The following is a 20,827-nucleotide window of genomic DNA, read 5'->3' as shown; positions in this document are numbered from 1 at the left end:
CGACACGCACCGCGAAGCTCATATATGCGCACCATGAAAGCATCGCTTAGCGAAACCACGCACGCATCGCGATAAGCGCCACAGAGAGGACGGACGGACACGCCATAATTAGTATTAAGATGGCTGGTCAGCACGGATTCTTTTTACTTGCATTTCCAAAAATAATTTTTTTTGAACAACAGAATTACAAACACAGACAAGAGAGGAGAAATCAAGACATAATATGAAATCATATTTATATCATTCCTTTCAAAGGATACAAAACATATTTATTGTTACTGTACACAATATTTTGTACTATTAATAAATGTACAAAAGAAAAACACTTGTTCCTAGTTAGGGATTCTGACACTGATCAGGGGCAACATCTCTATTTCATTTTTGATTTTGCTTGGGATCCTGGACCCTCGGGACCACCCGCTTGCTACGCCCCTGACACTGGTCCTGAAAGAACCTTCTTCATAGCACTGCTAAGGTTGGAAGGATTGACCTTTTTGGTAAATCCCATAAGCCTTTGTGAGTACACCTGAGGGGTCGTCATTTTACGTCATGTCGACTTGCAATGCGCAGTTACGATGTTCACTAAACGATGTGCACATCTCAGGTGTACTCGCAAAGGCTTATGGGATTTACCAACAAGGTCAATTATGGTTTTCAAAATACTCACAACAAGTGTGAAAAGTAAGATGGATGACATTGTTTATACCAAGCAAGCAAACTAAAAAATTGAACCACCAGTTCAACAGGTTGTGGGTTCTTAAGATATATAATATCAAAAGTAGGAAATCATTTTTATTGTCTGAACCCAAGAATAATTTACCATTAAACGAATAAACGTACTGATCTACAATAGTATAATATTTGAATTTATTATCAGATTCCTCTTAGATGCAAGTAGCAGGTTTTAATTTTAAGACCTTTTGTTTTTGATGTGAGTTGTCTAGTTGATGCCATATTAAGAGGTGAATTAAGATCTTTTAGTTTCTTACATTATTGCATTCAACATAAGAATAAGGATTCAATGTTTTGTTATGCTTTGTGAAGAAATAAGTCAGTAATTATTCAATGAATGAATAAAGTTTTTACAAGGAAAGAAGTTGTCCTCAAGTGCTCCATTCCTGCAGTTTCTTTCATTTCTGTCAATTACAACTCTTATTATATAGAGGCTCAGGGATGCTTTAATCGATTGACTCCAAACAAATGGATTTGAACTAACATCCACGACCATAATTCTGTTTATTCAATAAACTGTTGGGATCAACTGATACAGATAATGCTTCTTGAACATTTGGCCATGTTTGTGGCCAACAACATCACATGCAGAGCCTCCCTCTATTCAAGTACCCTGGGTAAGCTATAGATGGGTTCTGTTTTTGATATTTTCCTTAGAAGAAATGCTTCAGTTTTATTAAGTTCATATTTTAAACTCGCAGATCACAGATCTGAAGCAATCTTCAATGTCTGTACCATGTGGGAGATTTTCTTTGAGATGTGCACATATCCTTTTTTTACAGAAATGTGTTGTGATATTTAAGATGCACATATATCCTACAATGTGTATAATACTACACTAGCTTCCAGAAAAGTATAGCAGTCTCTTGCTTTGATTGACCCCAGCGCCATGTTAATGAGCGACATAAGCCACGCTTTGATGAGCGCTGCTCTGCGCAAATCGCTTCTTTAATGCATAATCGCCCAATCGTATTACTGTATTATGATTGTCACGATGATTGAATTAGCCAATCAGAACCCCATTTCTGTGTTTATCATGTGTATGCTCTCAAAATGTAAACAAGTGCTGTTCTTATTTGCGTGCAAGTGTAGTTCTTACAATTTTTCATTTACAAAAAGCTGTATATTTTTACGATTTAGACTTGTATGGTTAACCGGGTCTGGCCATCTTGTCAAGCAAGTCTTGTACTGGCATCTTATGATTCTTCTAACACACGCATACACCTGTTATGAACAGTAGACAAAGTCCCATCTTTCATGGTGTACAATGTGTGTATATTAGCTAGCTGGTTCATCAGGTTTATCATCATCTTCATCTGATTCCTCCAGATCCTCATGGCCAATGGTTAGGCTCTCTATTTTGCCTGAAGTTGCTTCACTGCAGCTCACATGTAAAGTACCCTCTCTGTGTTAAGATAAAATCAATGAAGAATAAGCAAACTTGAATGTTACTGGTCAACATTTCACTTGAATATTTAACTTGATAGCATCACATTCTTAAATAATTGGGCTATTCCAGTTGAAATCCATACACCCCATGTGGAAGACATTACCTTAATCTTCCAAATAAGGAGTATGAATTTCATATCTGGATGGGGTTACCTGAATGGGTGAACACATTTGAAATCTACACTCCCTGTGTGGGAGATTAAAATCACATATTTTCTTAAGAGGTGTATGAATTTTAACTGGAATAGCCCATTGGGCATCTAAATTCAAACATTAACCAGGCTTCTGCAGCTTACTAAGCATTCATTCAGTGAGTTCAAATCAAAGTTTTAACTTGGCACCTGTTAAAACATTAATATTACCCATCCTTATAGCAAATTGCCCATCCAAAATAACAGGTGGCTAGCTAAGACATGGCATGATACAAATCATGTACTGTAACATCTAATACAATGATTCGTCGTATGTAAAATTTGCTCATCAAACAGATAAAAAAACATGTACCTGAGATCTTAAGGCATTTACCTAGTGCATCATAAGATTTGAACCAACAAAATGTGATGAATCTTGGTGGTCTGGCCTATTCTTTAAATAGGACATTCAGTCTACAACATGCTCATTAAATTGTCTTTTACATAAATCATACCACTGAACATACCTCTTGAAATGGAAGACAGTACTGATGTTCAACTCTTCCTCTGTGTCGGTTGGAAGATCTGCAAGGGTTAACTGTGTATAGAAAAACAAAATAAAGAGAAAAGAAAATGAATGTATTTATTTGCGCTTACAGATATACCAAGCAAACTTTAACATTTATAAGAGGTATTGTTGGTCGAAGCAGCCAATAAAATCGATTTTCATTATCTGAATCAATATATTATTGAAAAATAACACTTTGGTGTTTTGCAAAAGTTCATTCTACAAATCATATACTTTGAAAACTTGCTTAATTTATTGTTGTTAATGAGTTATGTACATTTTACAAAAGTGTTGTTGTTTCAGCCCTCTTTACAACATAACTCAAGAACCACAGGACCTACAAAAGTATATCTGTGATATTTGAATTCTTCTACACGCCGCTATGAATTGAGCAATGCAATTTTTGCTAAAGCTCACTACCATTCGCAAGATGCTGCGAACTACTTTTTTTTGGCTGCTTCGACCAACAATACATCGTATACCCTTAATGAATAAAAAGTATTCACTCCATAGCCTTGGGTATTCAGCTGTTATTTAACTCCTTTCAAAGTAATTGTCTGTGTCTGAGCTTATGTAAACACAATCAATCTGGTAGAAACACACATGAGAAATTGAACATGCATACACCACTGTTGTCCACACTTGCTGGACAGTGACACAGTGCTAATCCATCACCAACAGCATTAAATGCATTATAATTAATGTGTACAGTTGGGATGTAGGGTATGGCCATGCTCTAAACTCAAACATATGGTGGGGGGGGCACTGTAAAACTTGGTGTGTGTTTCTGTCCATATTTGATGGTATTTACACAAGCATGCTGTGTGTATATCTGTATTTCAATTCAATTTTCTGTCAATATGTTTTAGAACAAGTCTGGGGATGAACTCTGATGTAAAACTTTTGCTTCCACTCATCGGCCATACTTACAGGCTGTATCAAAATGATTGGTACCCATCAGTTTTGATGGTTATTGAAAAGCCTGCTTCTTCCATGCAACATAGGGTCTTCTTGAAATTACAATAATTTATAGGTATATGACTGTTTATGAGGCCAAAAAAAAAAAGGTTTGTCTCACGAACATTTGCCAAAAAAGCTAAGTGCTATGCTTTTTTTTTTTTTTTTTTGGTTTAGAAGCTATGCTAATGCGTTTTTTTTTTTTTTTTTTTTTTAGCCTGAGACAAATGAAAATCACAAGACAGGTATTGGAAAACTACAAGTGGTCTTACAATGAAAGAGAAGCAACAAATTTACAATGTTAATATTCTGTAATCAAGTAAAGTATCAAGTATTCTTGCCGAAAATACGGGTTACAGCTTCGCCCGACACCAACTCATTTTTAGGGCATTCAGAGTAACCGAATCGGTAGCACCGATGCAGTGCCCAATTCCTCAGCACAGTCCCCCCTGTTTTAACTATACAAATACAAACAATCATGTTGAAATAAACAGTAAAAAATTCGTTAAAAAACAGCTACAAAAAATACAAAAATTTATGAAAACAACATGGCTTCACTCGATCGCAGAGTTCTCCGTAGGCTAAGTCCTTTTATATTGCATCCACTTTGCTTCGTCGGCTTTACGCTCCGTGCCGTTGCAAGGATGGCGTGAAACTAGCGAGACTGAGGCTACGGTGGGGTTACGGGCTATCTGCAACACTAATGGCATACGCGCTGCCTGACATTTTCGATGGTTTTCTGACATTGAGGAATTCATTTTTACTACGTTGGTCGAACTATCGGGAACCGGAAAATCGGGAAAAAAAAAAAAAAACCTTTAAAAAGGCGGTCAGCGCGAGACAAACGCTGCTGTATCGCTTTCACATACTTATGCGCGCGGGTTCGTGAGACAAACCTTTCTTTTTTTTTGGCCTGACATTAATCAACAAATTATGTGGATCCTATGTTGCATTTTGATGTGGCAGTCATGTCCATTATCACTGGGAACTGATGGGTACCAATCATTTTGATACACCCTGTATAGCACCCACCCGTCACCGACGCCCTTACCTTAGCTAGTAATGTTGCTGTATCAATAGCACCATTATCTCCTTCATACACATGTAAACATACTGATGTCTGGCCTTTGTTTACTTTGAAATCATGTTGTTTCTTCACAGGGAAATAGGTCAACTTTGGAATGGCTGTTTTCAATTCGGCTTCACCATCTGTACCTATCACCTACGGGTCAGGGAAAAAAATCAATAACACAAAGATGTTAACATAATTGAATTTTAAGTTGTGATGGATATCTTAATTCTTATTCAATGGGTGCATCTTGTAAAGATTTCACGTAATTTGATTGGTTTTCTGGTGTATAATATCTCACAATAGTTGATAGTGATATTAGTCAGGGCGTGCGCCGCCACGCAACGGCGGCACGCTTGTTGCTCCTCAATGATCGCGCGATAATGCGTTCGCGTAATACACGTGCAAGAACTAAGAACTCGATTCGGCGGCTTAGATGTTTGTGATGGTTTCGTTCATTTAAAACAACAGGGATGTCCTCACAAAAGTAACTTTATTTTTTTCTGAAAAAAGGCAGTTTTTCTCGCCAAAATTTCATTAAAACTGAATAAGAAAGAGAATAAAAGATAGGATTTTGTCTTTTGCCTATCCAATATCGTAGTGGAAACCGGCTGCGCAGGCATCCACTACTCAAAATATTGGCCAGCCCATCCATTATGACACGATATTGGATAGGCAAAAGACAAAATCCTATCTTTTATTCTCTAATTAACTGAAAATTAGCAAACTTTATACCCTTTTTATATACTTATATTCAGCAAATGACAACAACAACAACATTAACAACAACAAAATTAACAACAACAAAATTAACAACAACAACAACAACAACAACAACAACAACAACAACAACAACAACCATTTTTAATTTTAAAATCTAGATTTGAGTGTTTTGTTTGACTCCTACGTAACAAAGCAGCTAATTGGTGTTAACTGCTAAGCTTTGAAAAGAGTCAAAGTTGATTTAGCATCGTATGCGACCACAAGGAACATGGGAGATGTCACCTACTGGCTATTAATTGATGCTGTGATTGCGGTCAGGGGAACTGAACCGGAAACATATTGCACAAGGGCAACAGTTTAACCCTTGCATCACATTTTACTTTTCAATAATGCAAGTATAACTTCTGTCAGCACACATTAGGGATGAGCACAGACACTCCATCCTTTCACTTGTTTTATTAGAACTAGAGTGAGTGCATGTTACAAGTTACACTATATCAAACTACTAGTGTGGCCACCTGCACTGGTGCACCATTGGCACAGTAGATTGCCAGTGTAGTACCAATGCAGTACCACTGCTGGTGAGTCCTGTGCAGTAGCAGCATTGGTACTGTGTAGGTCCTCAGTCAGGTACCTTGGTGATGGTGTAACTGTGCAGGCAGCTGCAATAGGAATCTTGTAGTGTAGTTTTATTGTAATATTGTTTTGACAGTACTACTCACCTTTACCAGTATATTCTTGGAACAACATTCCAGATGCAAATCATCTTCTTTGAGTTCTATTTCTTCATCATCTTTACCAGTCAATATGGCAGCCTGTATGCAAACATGGTGTATGAAATAACATTATTTGAAACTGTTTCCTTTTCTCATTTGATTTTATAGTAATTTTAAATTTTCAATTACTTTTATGGTGTACAGAGTATGTTGTTAAATACATGTATATTTCAACCGATTTCAACTTATTTGGTACAGATCACGAGTTTAAAATAAGGCTTGGACCAATTAGTAGAAGTACCTTCAAAAATCACAAATAATCATAAGTGCTTTGTAACAAAACCACTCTTTGATAAGCTTTACTGTTTCATTATCTGTGATATCAGGACATAAAGTTAGTCTTCACTTTTGAATACCTGCCATTGTGCCTATATTTGACTTACCTCAATTGCAGCACCTATAGCTAGTACTTCATCAGGAGCTACAGAATTCAGCACCTCTGCTTCAGGAAGGCATGACTTCAAGTACTGCTGTAACTTGGGTATGCGAGTGGATCCACCAACCAAAACTACCTGTATATGTGAGAAAAAATCATGAAGACCATGAAGAATTTCACTCTTTCTTTCTTCCATTAAAATAATCAAAACCTGATTTTAAAGCTAAGCCTTGAAGTTTAAATTTAAGAAAATCATAATAAAAATTGCATAATGCACAGTAAGTCACTGTCTTAGCTAGCCACCTACACCTTCCTCCTGGGATTGCCTGTTGTAACCAGTGTGGTTCTTGTAAAAATCCTTTTGGGGTCCATGTATTTTACATGTTCAGTGGTGTAGGGTGCAAAGACAAAATATTGGTGGTGGGCATCATTTTGGCTGTGTGTATCATTTTGGCTGTGTGTTACTGTGATAATTGTGCGCAAAGCATGAAATTTTGTTTGTAATTGTAATTATGGTGAAATTTTGTGTTTGCCATGCCAATTTTCCATTTTACACTATTTCCCTCTAAATCAAAGTGAAATTTTGTGTATACCAAGCTAATTTTCAATTGTACACTCTTTTTTTTTTTTTTTTTGGGGGTCTTTTGGAGGGTTTTCTTAAGGGGGTGACATTTTCTTTGGGGGTTGAGTTAGAAAAAGAACTCATTGGTCATTGAGGATTTCACCTATACCCGCATTACCCAGCAATTGAGGGGGTCACACTGGTGGAACCATTTTAAGATACTATTTGTATGCAACTTCATATTTAAAACACAACATTATTCATGATCCTACTCAGGCCATTTCTATATCTTATGTATGTATGAATGGAATGGAATACCTTGTGAATATCTGCTGATGTCATCTTTGCCTTTTCTAACACTGTTCTTATAGGCTGCACTGCTTTCTGGTAATGAGAATTTGCCAATGAATCCAACTTGGCTCTGAAAATACAAATGTATTATAAATAAAACAATCAAGCCCTTAGAATCAGAGTTTCTTTGAATCAAAAATACATGTATCAATCAAAACCATGGATTTACAAAATACCAAAGGGAGATGTATAAATGTGATCTCACACAATGTTAACAAGTTAAATGATATATAAATCAAATTTCCTAATTGTTCAGAGTTATGTGCTATGCATTGAGCATATGTAACCTGCTACCACAAAATGAGCGTAAATTCCCAAGTTGGTAGTTTTGAGATGCCCTGAATGTTGCGTTGGTGTTCTTTGTTTCACACGCACTTGTTCAAACCAATAGTATGTCTGTATGTCTAGGCCAGGCCTTCTCAACTAGTTTATTTGAAGTGCCAACTGGAAAATTTTAGTGATCATGAAGTGCCAACATGTCAAGGGAGGACCATGCGAGGTAGCGTGTATGCATAGCGGGTAATGTGCAGTGGTGCGTTATGGGGTCCAGGGCGCAGCGCCCCCGTAAGCTCATGGATTTTAAGGTTTTTTAAAGACCCAGATTGGGTATTTTCACCCCTTTTTTGTTCAAGATGTATGTGAAAAAATTATTAAAATTACTGTGCGCCACTTCGACTGACTCCAAGCACCACAAGTGGCGTGCGCGCCACCAGTTGAGAAGGCCTGGTCTAGGCCATTCACTTAGGACATACTACTGGTTTGTAGTGGTAGCAGCCTTAGTGGTCAGCGACAACCTGTTAAGTGTGCAGAGGTTTGTGGATCAACGTCTACGCATTGTGCCTGTGCGTAGCGCACTATAAATCATTGCAATTTTTTTTACCGATTACATCACATTCTTGCATATCTTATAAGCATTTACATTATAACATCACCAAAAAGGTTTATCCACAAAACTTTAAGCTTACCTTGATATACTTGTACTGAAGTCAATGCCTTCATGTAGCGAGTCTATAGACCCACTAGCTGTTGGTAATGTTGATAGGACATGTTTACAATTCTCACAGGTGTTGTACAACTTGGCCAGGGCTCGTTTGCTTTCATTGACATCAACTTTCCATTGCCTGGAAGTAAAAATAAATTAAGTAATGCTTATGAGTTTAATTATGACACATTGACACTCATGGTACTTTTCAGTTTGGTAAAACTGAATTGATCCAAAGTTTTCTTATTAACTCGGACTTAAGTATTTTGTGTTCAAGAGATTTTAAAATAATGTAATGATTTAAACATTAAAATATTAGTTATCACACAACAATCACATGAACATCTTTAATAGTTATTTTCCTCTGACACATCAAAAGCATGCAGGTTAATTTGAGGGAATTATTTGCCAATAGTTTTTGCCGACTTCCAATGCATACACCAACTTGTTTGGCTGAATTCTTGCTCATAAAAACTTAGTTACAATCAGTGGCGTAACTAGGGTTGGTAGCGCCCGGGGCAAGAAACAAAATTGGCGGCCCTACCCCCCACCCAGGGGTGGCTCTTCCATTGGGACTAATGGGGCAGAGCCCCACCCAGATTTTCAAAGTATTATGTGATTTTTATTAATCTTTAATACTTCTTATTTAAACTGCATAAATCTCAAAATATCCCTTATTATTGTAGTGGATATTCTATGTTCATCAGTGTAATTCATATGCTTTCATTTCTGCTGGGGATTTTTATATTTATATCAAGTGTGTACCAAATAATAAACTGGCAACTCCAATGTGGAGCTAATCTGAGATAGCTCCTCTAGACCTTATTATCTTCATTGAAAAAGGGCATTGTCGTATATCTGTACACCCTTCCATAAGAAACCATACGACCCCAAAGTTTATCTGTGGGTCTAACCTGTGAATAGCTCCTAACCTAGCCTCCCTAGCCTCTAACAAAGCCTGAAGTGCCATACCATTCAAACAATAATTTCCAATTGCCAAGTGAGTTTTCTCAAGAGACTAGATACTTTATCATCTACTCAAAGTTGTGGCATTTGTGGTTAAGGTCAATAGGGTGCAGGGTATCAACTTTGTCCTTGTTTATAGGTGCATGATTCAGGGTGGCCTACATTGAACGAGTAAAATATGAAGAGTTTTAGTGACGAATTATATAGGCTCAATTTGTATATATTCATCACAAATTTACACCCTGTAGGCTATTGGTATAATGGACCAAAACAGGTCAAGGTTTCAGTTTCTGAGAAACATCTCAAACATACCAAAGTACCTATTCATGAGGATGATCTGTGATTTGACTTGCTGTATAGGCCTATCGGGTATTCAGTTTAGTTTCATCTAGTTCATGTATGGGGTTGTGTCATCTTGCTGATGATGAGTAGTTTAACTTTAAGGTAAGATTTTTGTAGAAATTCAAATTCTCCTTGATTCATCCTAACCTATTTTATTTTCAGCACAATAGGGGCCTATAATAGTATACAGAGGATTCTGAGAAAATGATGATGATTTCCAATGCAAATGGAGGTTCAAAATTAACATCATAACTATTGTCAAGGAAAGTTATCATTTTATTTTCATGTCATTCATCATGTTTCACTAGATCACTATTCATGTTTTTATACTTTTTTTATACTATTACTTGTCACATATGGATCAAATTAGGTAAAATTTTGCACCAAATCGCTTCATTTTGGTGTGTAATTAAAAAAAATTTCCAAATTCTGAGGGGGGCACATCCCCATGCTCGCACAAGCGCGAGGGTCGGCGCTTCGCGCCGATTAGCCCCACCAAGAAAAACACCCACCAGCCGCCACTGCCCCCACCAGAGAATATCTTAGACGCGGGCAGTGCCGTAGCTAGGGGCTAAGGATACATAATCCCATTCTTGAAACAAATAAAGCCTATACACTGAATTAATTTTGGTTACTAGAAGTTCAAAAACAGTCTTAAAATGTTCTTTCAATTGATTTGGTGCTGAAATGTGCGCGAAGCGCGAGAAAATTTTGACTTTCATCGCCTGGAAGGGCGCAGAATCGATGCTGAATTGGTCAATTTGGCGCCCCCTAAGGGTGACGCCAGGGGCATGTTGCCCTCCTCAGGTATGAAATAATGTACAAACATGAATAATGGGCTATTCCAGTTGAAATCCATACACCCCTAACAGATGACATTAGCTTAATCTTCCACACAGGGAGTGTGATATCCAAATGGGGTTACCTGAATGGGTGACTCCATTTGAAAAATACACCACCTGTGTGGGAGATAAATGTCATGTCTCCAATGGAGGGTGTATGAATTTCAACTGGAATAGCCCAATGACACAATAATTATACTTTTAATACATTCCACTTTATAATCAGACAAACACTACAGCCTTATTGAACAACAATTTCCAAAAACTCTCAATTGAAATTTAACTGTTACAAGTTCAAAACTATGTCACTTTCAATGATTTTATTATATATGATACAAACTAAGTATAAAACTACAAACCTCTTGAAGTCCTTTGCACAGCTCTCAACCAATAGTGAAGTCAGTTGATCACCACCACATGTCCTGTCTGTCTCTGTTGCAAGTATTCTAAATATCCCATTGTTGACATTTAAAATGGATACACTTAAAGATGACCCTCCAAGTTTGTACACTAGCACATTCCTAAAAATGAAACACAATAATTGTAATCAAGAAATATTCCTAGTAGTTTAAATCAAAGCATTGGTACAAATTGAGATGGAAAATGTAAATACCTGGTAAATGATTTTCTCTTATCAATTTGTGTCAATACTCTCATATATGACTGGCATGTGCCGTTCCAATGGGTAGATTTTGGGCTAGAAAACCTTACACATAGGGTCACTTGTTTGAAGAAAAAAATCCTTAGGCACAGGTCTCCTTTGAAAATGTTTTTGTGCTATATAAGTGAAAAATACATTACTTTCACTTTTTGTGCTCACTGCATGCAAAAGTTAGCAAACCTGTCCTATCAAACTGAAAATCCTTCGATATCTACTGAAAAAATGTCATAAAAAGAGGATGCTAGAATAACAAAATACTCTTTTAACTGAATAAATTTAAGTCAGCTTATGTTCTTACCATTGTTCTGATGGATATTCTTGTCCTACACCATGTGCCAATAAAGCAGCACTAGGCTCACCGATTATACGTAGAACGTTAAAACCAGCCTTTTCTGCAGAGGTTCTGAAACATAAATGACATTTGATTAATTTCTTATTTCTCACAAACTATGATTGCTTACCGAGAGGAAGCTTTCATCCAGAATTCTCTTGGACGTCTTCAGCCCCAATAACTGGCACATTTGACTTGTTGCAACAAATTAGTAATTTTTTAGGCATCATTATTTGTATTTGTCTTAAACAAAGGTTTTCTTACAAACAATGGACTATTCCAGTTGAAATCCATATATTCCCTATTGAAGACATGACCTTAATCTCCCACACAGGGGGTGTAAATTTGAAATGGGGTCACCCATTTAGGTAACCCGATTTGAAATTCACCCTGTGTGGGAGATTATGGTCATGTCTTCCATACATTGCATGGATTTAAACTGGAATAGCCCAATGCAGGGAATAGTTACATGAACTCAAAACATAAGTTGTCTTATTTTCATGGTAAATCCTTTTCAATGCCTATCAAATTAAGTCTACATGTTTTTATTCCCTTTATCAAGCATTATAATAATAACAAGCAAACGGGCCACCTTATATCATATTCTGCGCCATTAACTGATACTAATATTACCATACCTTAATAAATTCAGTTGTTCTGATGAGTAATCTACAGGTGCAACTAATACCACATCTTCTTCATCATAACCTCCTTGATCTTCAGCAGTCTCTGTACAAAACAACAACAGCAATCATGCATGCATCTCAATTCTGAATTTAACTGCCATTTTAGCAATGGGGCTGCAAGATGACATTTACACTTAAAATCAGCTGCACAGGACTGTATGCAATTTTCTATACTTGTTTTAATGACTGCATTTCATCAATTTTATGCTCACACAATATATACTAAATGTTTGGAAACAAATTTCTTTCAAAATGGTATAAACTAAACTCTGCATCATGAATGTTAAGAGTTATTTGTCATACATCAAGTTTAATATGTGTGTATGTGATCATTTCCAACTGTTTAACCGTTTGCATGTACAATAGGATTTCTTAGTCGTGTGCGGCATATACTAGATTAAACTAGGGGCACACATTTCCAATCAGGACTCTGTACAATCATGATTCAGATTTTAAAAAGCCTGTTCAACAACAGTCAAATATTGCATTTGGGCAACATTGCTGCATATCCTGGTAGATGAAGATATCTTTGTTTATGAAAATTAAATGAAATCAAATTTTTCTGTTTTCAAATCAAGTTAAACAAGGTATCAAGGCAGGTTGATGATCAGATCAAGTTTGAAGGCATCTTGTAAATTATGAAATATCTTTACAGTTTTCACAATCACTGTACATATAATATCCTGACCACTTTTTGCCTCTTCACAATAGAATTTCATGGATATATGTGTGAATTACCTTTAAGTTTCTTGAAAATTAATGTTGCCACCTCCAGTGGGGATTTGAGATAATGTTTGTCAGCCATTTCCAGCTGATACATTGGCTCTCCACTCTTGTCCACTATCTTAAATGGGTGGTTCTGGTTTACAAAGGACACAACAGGATCATCATATCTGAAATAGAGGAAGAAATTATGCAGGAAAAAAGAAATTACTTATATTATTATCAGGATTACAATTTAAGTGAGAGTATATCTCAAGTAAGAACCTATGCATGAGTGAATCAAAGCTCACAAAGATGGATTAGTAGTCCATGAAAATCAATATCCCTCAATTTCTTATGCACTGATTTTGATCAACCAAAGTATAATTATAAATTCTGTGAAAACTTGGAACTCTACCTTCTGCCTATGATCTGCTTGACATGGGTAACAGTATTTACTGCATTCCTTGCTCTTCCTTGTTTAGCTGACAATCCCACCAGCTGTAAGACAACAAATAGAAATACTCTGATAGATAGCGATATAATATATTCCCCACCCATGCACATTTGAGATTTAATGTTTCCATCCAGTATTTCCTCAGTTAAATCTGAAAGTTTATCAACTTTTATTTGTTTTAAAAGTGACTTTGGCCAGAAAGGGAAATATCTCAAGGATAAAAGGAAAGGACCATGTGCTATGCAATTTAAATCTGATAGTCATGAAGATTTTGTTGCTGTAATGTTAACTTTTTCCAGGTCCAATGTTCCAGGTATAGTGCCTGATTGTTTTGAGACTTGCCAGAATGGGTGCAAAACCTTTCAGGAAGAAAGGGTGCAAAACCTTTCAGAAAAAATAGAAACTTGAATCCAATTTATCAAGATTTTTGGCCAAGGCTCATGTCAAAAATGTTAATAAATGATCAAATTTGACCAACAACTGCATAGAGGGAGTTTTATTTTATTCTCCTCATTTTAACACAACTGTATCAACAGTGCAGCCAGTCAGCCACAGATGAGATGACAAGATATGGATGTCAACGGGTTATGAATATACACTGAACACAGTAAATAAAACATATAAAGTCTATTTCTGTATCAGGAGAAGTATCAACTAAGTTGAGGTATTGTGCAAGATTTTTGCAGTTAAGGGCGTACTACACCCATATACTGGTTTGATTGGTCTAAATAAATATTTTTTCATTTATAGCTAGGCGATATATGCACGGATCATGTGAAATAAAAAAAATATGAAAAAAGAAGAAAAAAGTGCTTTTAAACAATTGTAGTAAGTCATTTTAGCCCTATATATATTTTGTTTACTGTATCCTAGTTACTCAGATGCGTGTTTCATAACAAACCATGATTTATTCTATTCAGCATGTTCAAGTAGGGTACATGAATAGAATACATTAAATCCTTTGTTATACTCTCTATAGAAAATCTAGTGGTGCATGCAAAATACATAAACACTTACACAATGGATGTATAGTCATTAGTCAATAATATTATAATGTGTTGTTAGGAGAAGAAAAGGCTATTAGGTCACCGTATGTCAGGTTATAGGTCAATTGGTTCAGGTCAAATTTAAGCATCAATTTTGAATACACATGTGAGAGTTTGTGATATCATAATGAGGAATAATTTTGATATTCTGTCTTTAACTGGATATATATCGAGAAGTGCAAGGTGGATATACTAATATACCTTGGGATGTAAATGGTGAGTACAATTTAGAATGCCTAGTTGAGACGGATTTCACAAATAAATATAAAATAGTTACCAAAATCACAAACGTTAAGCTTACGGAAAACTACCCAATATGGTGGTATAGGTGACAAGAAATACAATTTTTTTCAACATTGCTGTAGTATGGTTGTGGTAACCTGTTACCTGTGGCTTAATTAAGTTTCAGTGAAATAATGTCGCAAGTTAAAAATACAAAATATAGCTCAACATTGAAAATAGAAGCATTTTAACCAGTTCCTTTTTTGATAGTTGTGGAGCACCAAGTTCATGAAGTCATAAAAGAAATCAGGAACCACTTATTCCCATTTTACATATCAACTTTATTTCCCTAACGTGTTAGCAACACATATCCAACATTTTAACGAAATCCGTTGATAGTAAGCTTTCCAAAATGAAGTGAATTTAAATCATCAGTGATGTACCACCTTTTGGCTTCTACTTTTAAAAGCATGTAAGCTACGTTGATACCGATGCCACCAATAAAACGAGAAGATTTGCCCCTTCATTTTGCATACCACTTTTTGTCCAATTTTTTTTGTAATTTCTTCACAAAATGCAAAAAATGCAAAAAAAAAATCAATGGGTGTAGTACCCCCTTAACAATAACATGAAAAGAAAAATAATGGTAAAAATAAATGGATGTGATGATTGTGATCATTGTGTGAGAAAGATTGGGACAATTTGTCACACTATTTAACATACCTGTTCTTTTTCAGTAAATGCAACCATAGCTGGTGTAACACGATCCCCTGCATCATTGGCTATTACAGATGTTTTGCCATCCTGTGTGGTTTAAAACAAATTTAAAAAAAAATCAGTTACAGAATGAGCGCATGTCTACTAGTGTACAGCCATTCCCATAAAATGGCTGTGAACAATCACAATGGATGCAATAGCCAATTTAATACTATGTACCTTCTATAATGTGTTGTCAGGAAAAGAGATTTAAAAAGGCTATAGGTCATCATAGGTCAGGTTATAGGTCACTTGGTTCAGGTCAAATTTAGGCATCCATTTTGAATACATGTGATAGTCTGTGATATCATAATGAAGCATCAATTTACTGGATATATATTGAAAAGTGCGAGGTGGATATACTAAAATACCTTGGGATGTAAATGGTGAGTACAATTTACATTGCCTAGTTGAAATGGATTGGACAACTAAATATAAAATAGTTACCAAAATTACAAAAGTGAAGCTTACGAAAAACTACCTAATATGGTGGTATAGGTGACAAGAAATACAATTTTTTTTCAACATTGCTGTAGTGTGGTTGTGGTAACCTGTTAGTCTGTTACCTATGGCTTAATTGAGTTTCAGTGAAATAATGTTGCAAGTTAAAAATACAAAATATAGCTCAACATTGAAAATAGAAGCATTTTAACCAATTCGTTTTTTGATAGATGAGGAGCACTGTTGCGTGTCTACACGACACAGGGTCAGAAATAACCCTTTACCCAGATTCGGTACCTTACCTTAACTTTAAATACACACTAAAAAAAGAAGGGTTTTCACAACAAAGATGTAAACTTTCAAACTGTCTAGGGTTTTAATCAATAAACAACATTTGTCAAGTCAAGTGTGGTACAAGAATAAACATATTCACTTTTCAGATCTGTTACTATAACAAATATTATGCAATATCATGATATGAACTTAAATCCTAGATTTAAGGTTAGCCTAGGGCCCACTCAATATCTGGTTCTAAAGTCCTTTCACAATGAAGTTGAAGACTGGATGATCTTACTAGTAAGCTTACTGCTGGTGATCTTAGATGCGGTTTAAGAGGACAAAATTACACACTGTACAAGGCGTTCAGCGTAATGTTAGTTCGGGTACCTGATCATGATCGTAAACAAGCGTTGCAAGGGCTAGCCCAATCTATTTTAATTGCGAGTGCGAAGCTTTCCCAAATCAACTCACAAAACAGCCGATGTGTGTCCTAGGCCATTTAATTGCAGATTTAGCACCTACAGGAGCTTATCCTATAGATCTCCATACCAACGCCGAACAAGATCCCCTTTCTGTATCTGTATCTGTCGTCGTCAGCACTCAGCAGAATCTCCTCTAGGCAACATCGCCAACCTTGACTAAAGAGCATGACTCATTGACTTGGATGGACGTGCAGGTTAAATTGAAAATTTTTTAGTTGCATAATTCTTTGTTGACTTGGTTCTTGAAGGCTTCAATGGTAGACTGGTAGTGGCATTTACAGTTGCTGCAGAATCAAACATTACACAATAGTTCGGACGAGTTTGAGAAACATCTCATCTGCTGTAAGTCGTCATTTTACTCTCCACGCTATTCTTGAGTTCAACCCTGGGGTCAACATCGTAACCAATCAACAACAGAGGGCATGCATCATCTTTTGCAGTATCCAGAAGTTGCAATGTTTCAAAATGAGATTTGATCATTAAATGCACCTCCATAACAAGCACCAAGTTCATGAAGTCATAAAAGAAATCAGGAACAACTTATTCCCATTTTACATATCAACATTATTTCTCTAATGTGTTAGCAACACATATCCAAAATTGTAACGAAATCCGTTGATAGTAAGCTTTCCAAAATGAAGTGAATTAAAAACATCAGTGATGTACCACCTTTTGGCTTCTACCTTTAAAATCATGTAAGCTACATGTACATTGACACCGATGCCACCAATAGAACAAGAAGATTTGCCCCTTCATTTTGCATACCACTTTGTCCAATTTATTTTTTTTCATTTCTTCACAAAATGCAAAAAAATTGCAATGGGTGTAGTACCCCTGCCCCTTAACGGGCTTCCCATTTAAGAGATTATTTATTATAAAGGATGTTCCCTTGGGTTTGAACGGTTTGTGATTTCTGGATCAAGACGTATCAGGCACAGAATCAAATGACCTGTTTATTAAACAAGCGGCTACGGGACGGGACGATAGGTAACCTCTGTATTTTCTTGTCAACCTAACCCTAACCTACATGTAACTTTAACCCTTTAGAACCCTAACACTAACCCCAACCCTAACCCCTGAATTATATGTCAATTGACAGGATAGCGGTCAACGGATTACTGCTTACTGTGTGACAACAATAGGTTACCTGTCGCCCTATAGCCGCTTCTTTTATTGATATATACCCAACATACAGGTGTAATCACAAGCAGTGTTCGAAATAAGCACTTATCCTCTTGTCCTCTTGTCCAAAAATCACTGGGGACAACCATATTGAGCTATGTACTTATCCCCTGGACAACCACTATATTTTACCTCCAAAAGTATGAAACATTTTGGGGACAACCAAAATGTAGTGAGGACAAGCAGAATTTATGCTTTAGTTATCCTCGGGATAACCTCCATAATTTCCTTATTTCGGACACTGATCACAAGGTACAAAACATGTGATACATAAAAAATTAAAAATAGATGAATGGTCATGTGTCTTATGGTGGGACCACAAAATACCTGGTGGCGTTACATTTTTCTCTCCCCTTTCTGATTTAACTTGTTGTCACAAAGCTATTCTTGGTCCAATTGCATCAAGTTTGGGCTCATTATACAGCTTGATTATTCTAATTTTCAAATATGTTTCACAATTTGGAATTCAAATTCGCTTAATTAGTGAAAAATATTAAAATGTTAACGAAGGTAAACCTGGTGGATAAGTGGTAGAGGATAAGTGGTAGAGGAGTATGTACAATCTCTATGGCAAATGCTTTGAAGACATGATATCTTTTTGAATTTTAATTATATCATTGTCAATATGTGTGCTATACATGTAAATCATACCTCAAATGACAGCTTGTTTATTCATTATTCATATTCAGCTATTAATTTTATCTAATCGTGTTTACAAGTATTCACTGAGAACTGCAAGTCACAAGAACCACAATTTTTTCCTATTCACTTACACACAAATGCCAAAATTTTCAGTCACAACATGCGTTTTGGCTTTCAATTGTTCTATCATGAGAATTATACACCCTAAGATAGGAAAAGTATACATTTTTGGAAAGCTTTTTACCCCAGGAATCTAAATATGCAGTTAAAATAAATGTAGGATACACTCTAAAGAAAATATTTTCAAAATTGTAATCAACATTTGGTGCATGAAGTTACGTGTATTTTCGCACCCTGTATTACCACTTTGGTCAATCATAACATAGCAAAAGTATACATTTTATTAAAGCTCATAGTGTGGCCTGTCACAAAATTAGATTTCATTTGAGGTATTCCATATCAGTAGCAAATGCAATAAATAATCAATTTACTAGTAAAATTAATTTTTTTCATGATATCACCCTATATATTTTCTTACGCACCCTGTATACCAACTTCAATTTTGCATAGTTGGATTCCTTGGAACATAAGCTTTCCAAAAATGTATAGGTTTGCTGGTGTAAGATGTATAGTTTTAGATATGTATAAATTTTAGTGAAAAGGAAGACAAATGATCAAAATCAGTGCTTGTAACGCAAATGTGCCCCACCATATGACACATGACCGAATAAAAGATAAAAGAATATATAAAATAATGTACAAATTACAAAAATTATACTTAAGTACCTGTAGCACCATTACGAATGTCAAAGGCGGCATTTATGAATGTTAGCTAAATGCATAAATATCATAATGATAATCTTTGGCACTCATTAATTAAATTTAAATACTCTGACGATCTTCTCCTTTAGAACACCCTCGCTATATAAAAATACAGCACGTTTATCGAGAAATTTGCCATCTTGAATCAATGCATAATTGCGTCACGCATAAAACAACTGTTAAACGCGCTTGAAAATGCACAGTACGCGAGCGTAAATACCATCAAAACGAGCGTACATCAAGCGTTTGCACTCAGCTCTTTTATGTTAAAAATAGCGATAAAAACATCGATTTTGGAACAAAATAAAGCCTGTTCGATGAAATAAAAGATATGTTTGTATAGCTTAAAACATGTTTAACCTTGCATGCTTGATGCAAAAGTTTATTTTGATAAATTTGTAATTTTGACCTTATAATCATGTAATATTATATATAGCTCGGCCTCGGGTGGAAAAGATCGCCAATATTCTCATCAGAGACAGTTATAAACACACACTTATTAAAGTATTATTCAGATTTCCTTTTACAAATTAAACATCGCGTATATGTGCGCGACGTCAAGCGTGTGCATGATTGGACCTGTCCAGGCCTGGTCCATATGTGCAAAATAATACGCGCTGGACGGCTAGCAGTACGCTTAATTACTTTACAACATACAAGGAGAACTTCATTTTAAAGATGACCGTGCAAAGAAAGGGTCAATACCTCAAGAGTTCTTGGACTGTATACTGCAAAAATGTAAAAATATGAAAATTACACTGTACAGTGCTGAATCAGTGAATTGGTTCCAAATTTTGAAACACACATGTTAGAAAAGACAAAACACATTTTGCATTTAATATTATTCATTAAATCGAAGTTTCTTTCTATTAAAAATAATACATGAGTAACCTTCGATTACAGGTTTTGTCACCCGACCTTTCATGAGTACTAAACTGACCTTATGGAGGGCCAAACAGGCTGAAGTTCCTCCAAAATAAAGTCCCAAGGAAGCTGCCATATTGAAATTTACTCCACCACCGGTGACCTGCGGTGACCTTTTTGGAAAGACATGTCACCACGAAACTCCGCCCACATGTCAAAACACCGGCTGCGTCATCAAAAATTAACCAATCAGATCACGCCAACTGTCTCCAAAACTTTCCCATTCATTTACGGTCAAGCGTTAAAAATTACAGTAAATATTTTGAATAAAGTAAGATTCAATTAACTCATAATTATGAAATTCTAATGATTTATTATGTTTTATTTAGTTGTATGCTTAATTTTTATAATCTTTTACGAACTAATTA

The 20,827-nt window shown here is 35.9% G+C and overlaps 1 protein-coding gene across 1 annotated transcript; it reads right to left on the bottom strand.

Moving 5' to 3' along the window:
• Window positions 1–219: 219 nt before the first annotated feature.
• Window positions 220–20,579, bottom strand: LOC140148549 (heat shock 70 kDa protein 14-like). Its single transcript, XM_072170543.1, has 14 exons — window positions 20,476–20,579; window positions 15,655–15,735; window positions 13,625–13,707; window positions 13,243–13,397; window positions 12,457–12,547; window positions 11,786–11,890; window positions 11,186–11,347; window positions 8,660–8,815; window positions 7,662–7,764; window positions 6,789–6,917; window positions 6,352–6,444; window positions 4,889–5,059; window positions 2,840–2,910; window positions 220–2,137 (listed from the first exon to the last, which is right to left on the bottom strand). The coding sequence occupies exons 1-14, from the start codon at window positions 20,533–20,535 to the stop codon at window positions 2,011–2,013; spliced, it is 1,587 nt and encodes a 528-aa protein (XP_072026644.1). The 5' UTR covers window positions 20,536–20,579; the 3' UTR covers window positions 220–2,010.
• Between the last annotated feature and the right edge of the window lie 248 nt (window positions 20,580–20,827).

This window comes from Amphiura filiformis, chromosome 3 (assembly GCF_039555335.1).
Source record: "Amphiura filiformis chromosome 3, Afil_fr2py, whole genome shotgun sequence".
Lineage (NCBI taxonomy): Eukaryota > Metazoa > Echinodermata > Ophiuroidea > Amphilepidida > Amphiuridae > Amphiura > Amphiura filiformis.
This window is presented reverse-complemented; position numbering and strand designations above follow the sequence as displayed.

Excerpts from the sequence above, each read along its gene's own strand:
- LOC140148549 (XM_072170543.1), bottom strand. The coding sequence starts at position 20,535 with ATGGCAGCTTCCTTGGGACTTTATTTTGGAGGAACTTCAGCCTGTTTG. Across the intron at positions 11,348-11,785 it reads GAATATCCATCAGAACAATG|GAATGTGCTAGTGTACAAAC; the intron begins GTAAGAACATAA and ends TTTCATTTTTAG. Across the intron at positions 6,445-6,788 it reads CTATAGGTGCTGCAATTGAG|GCTGCCATATTGACTGGTAA; the intron begins GTAAGTCAAATA and ends GTTTGCATACAG.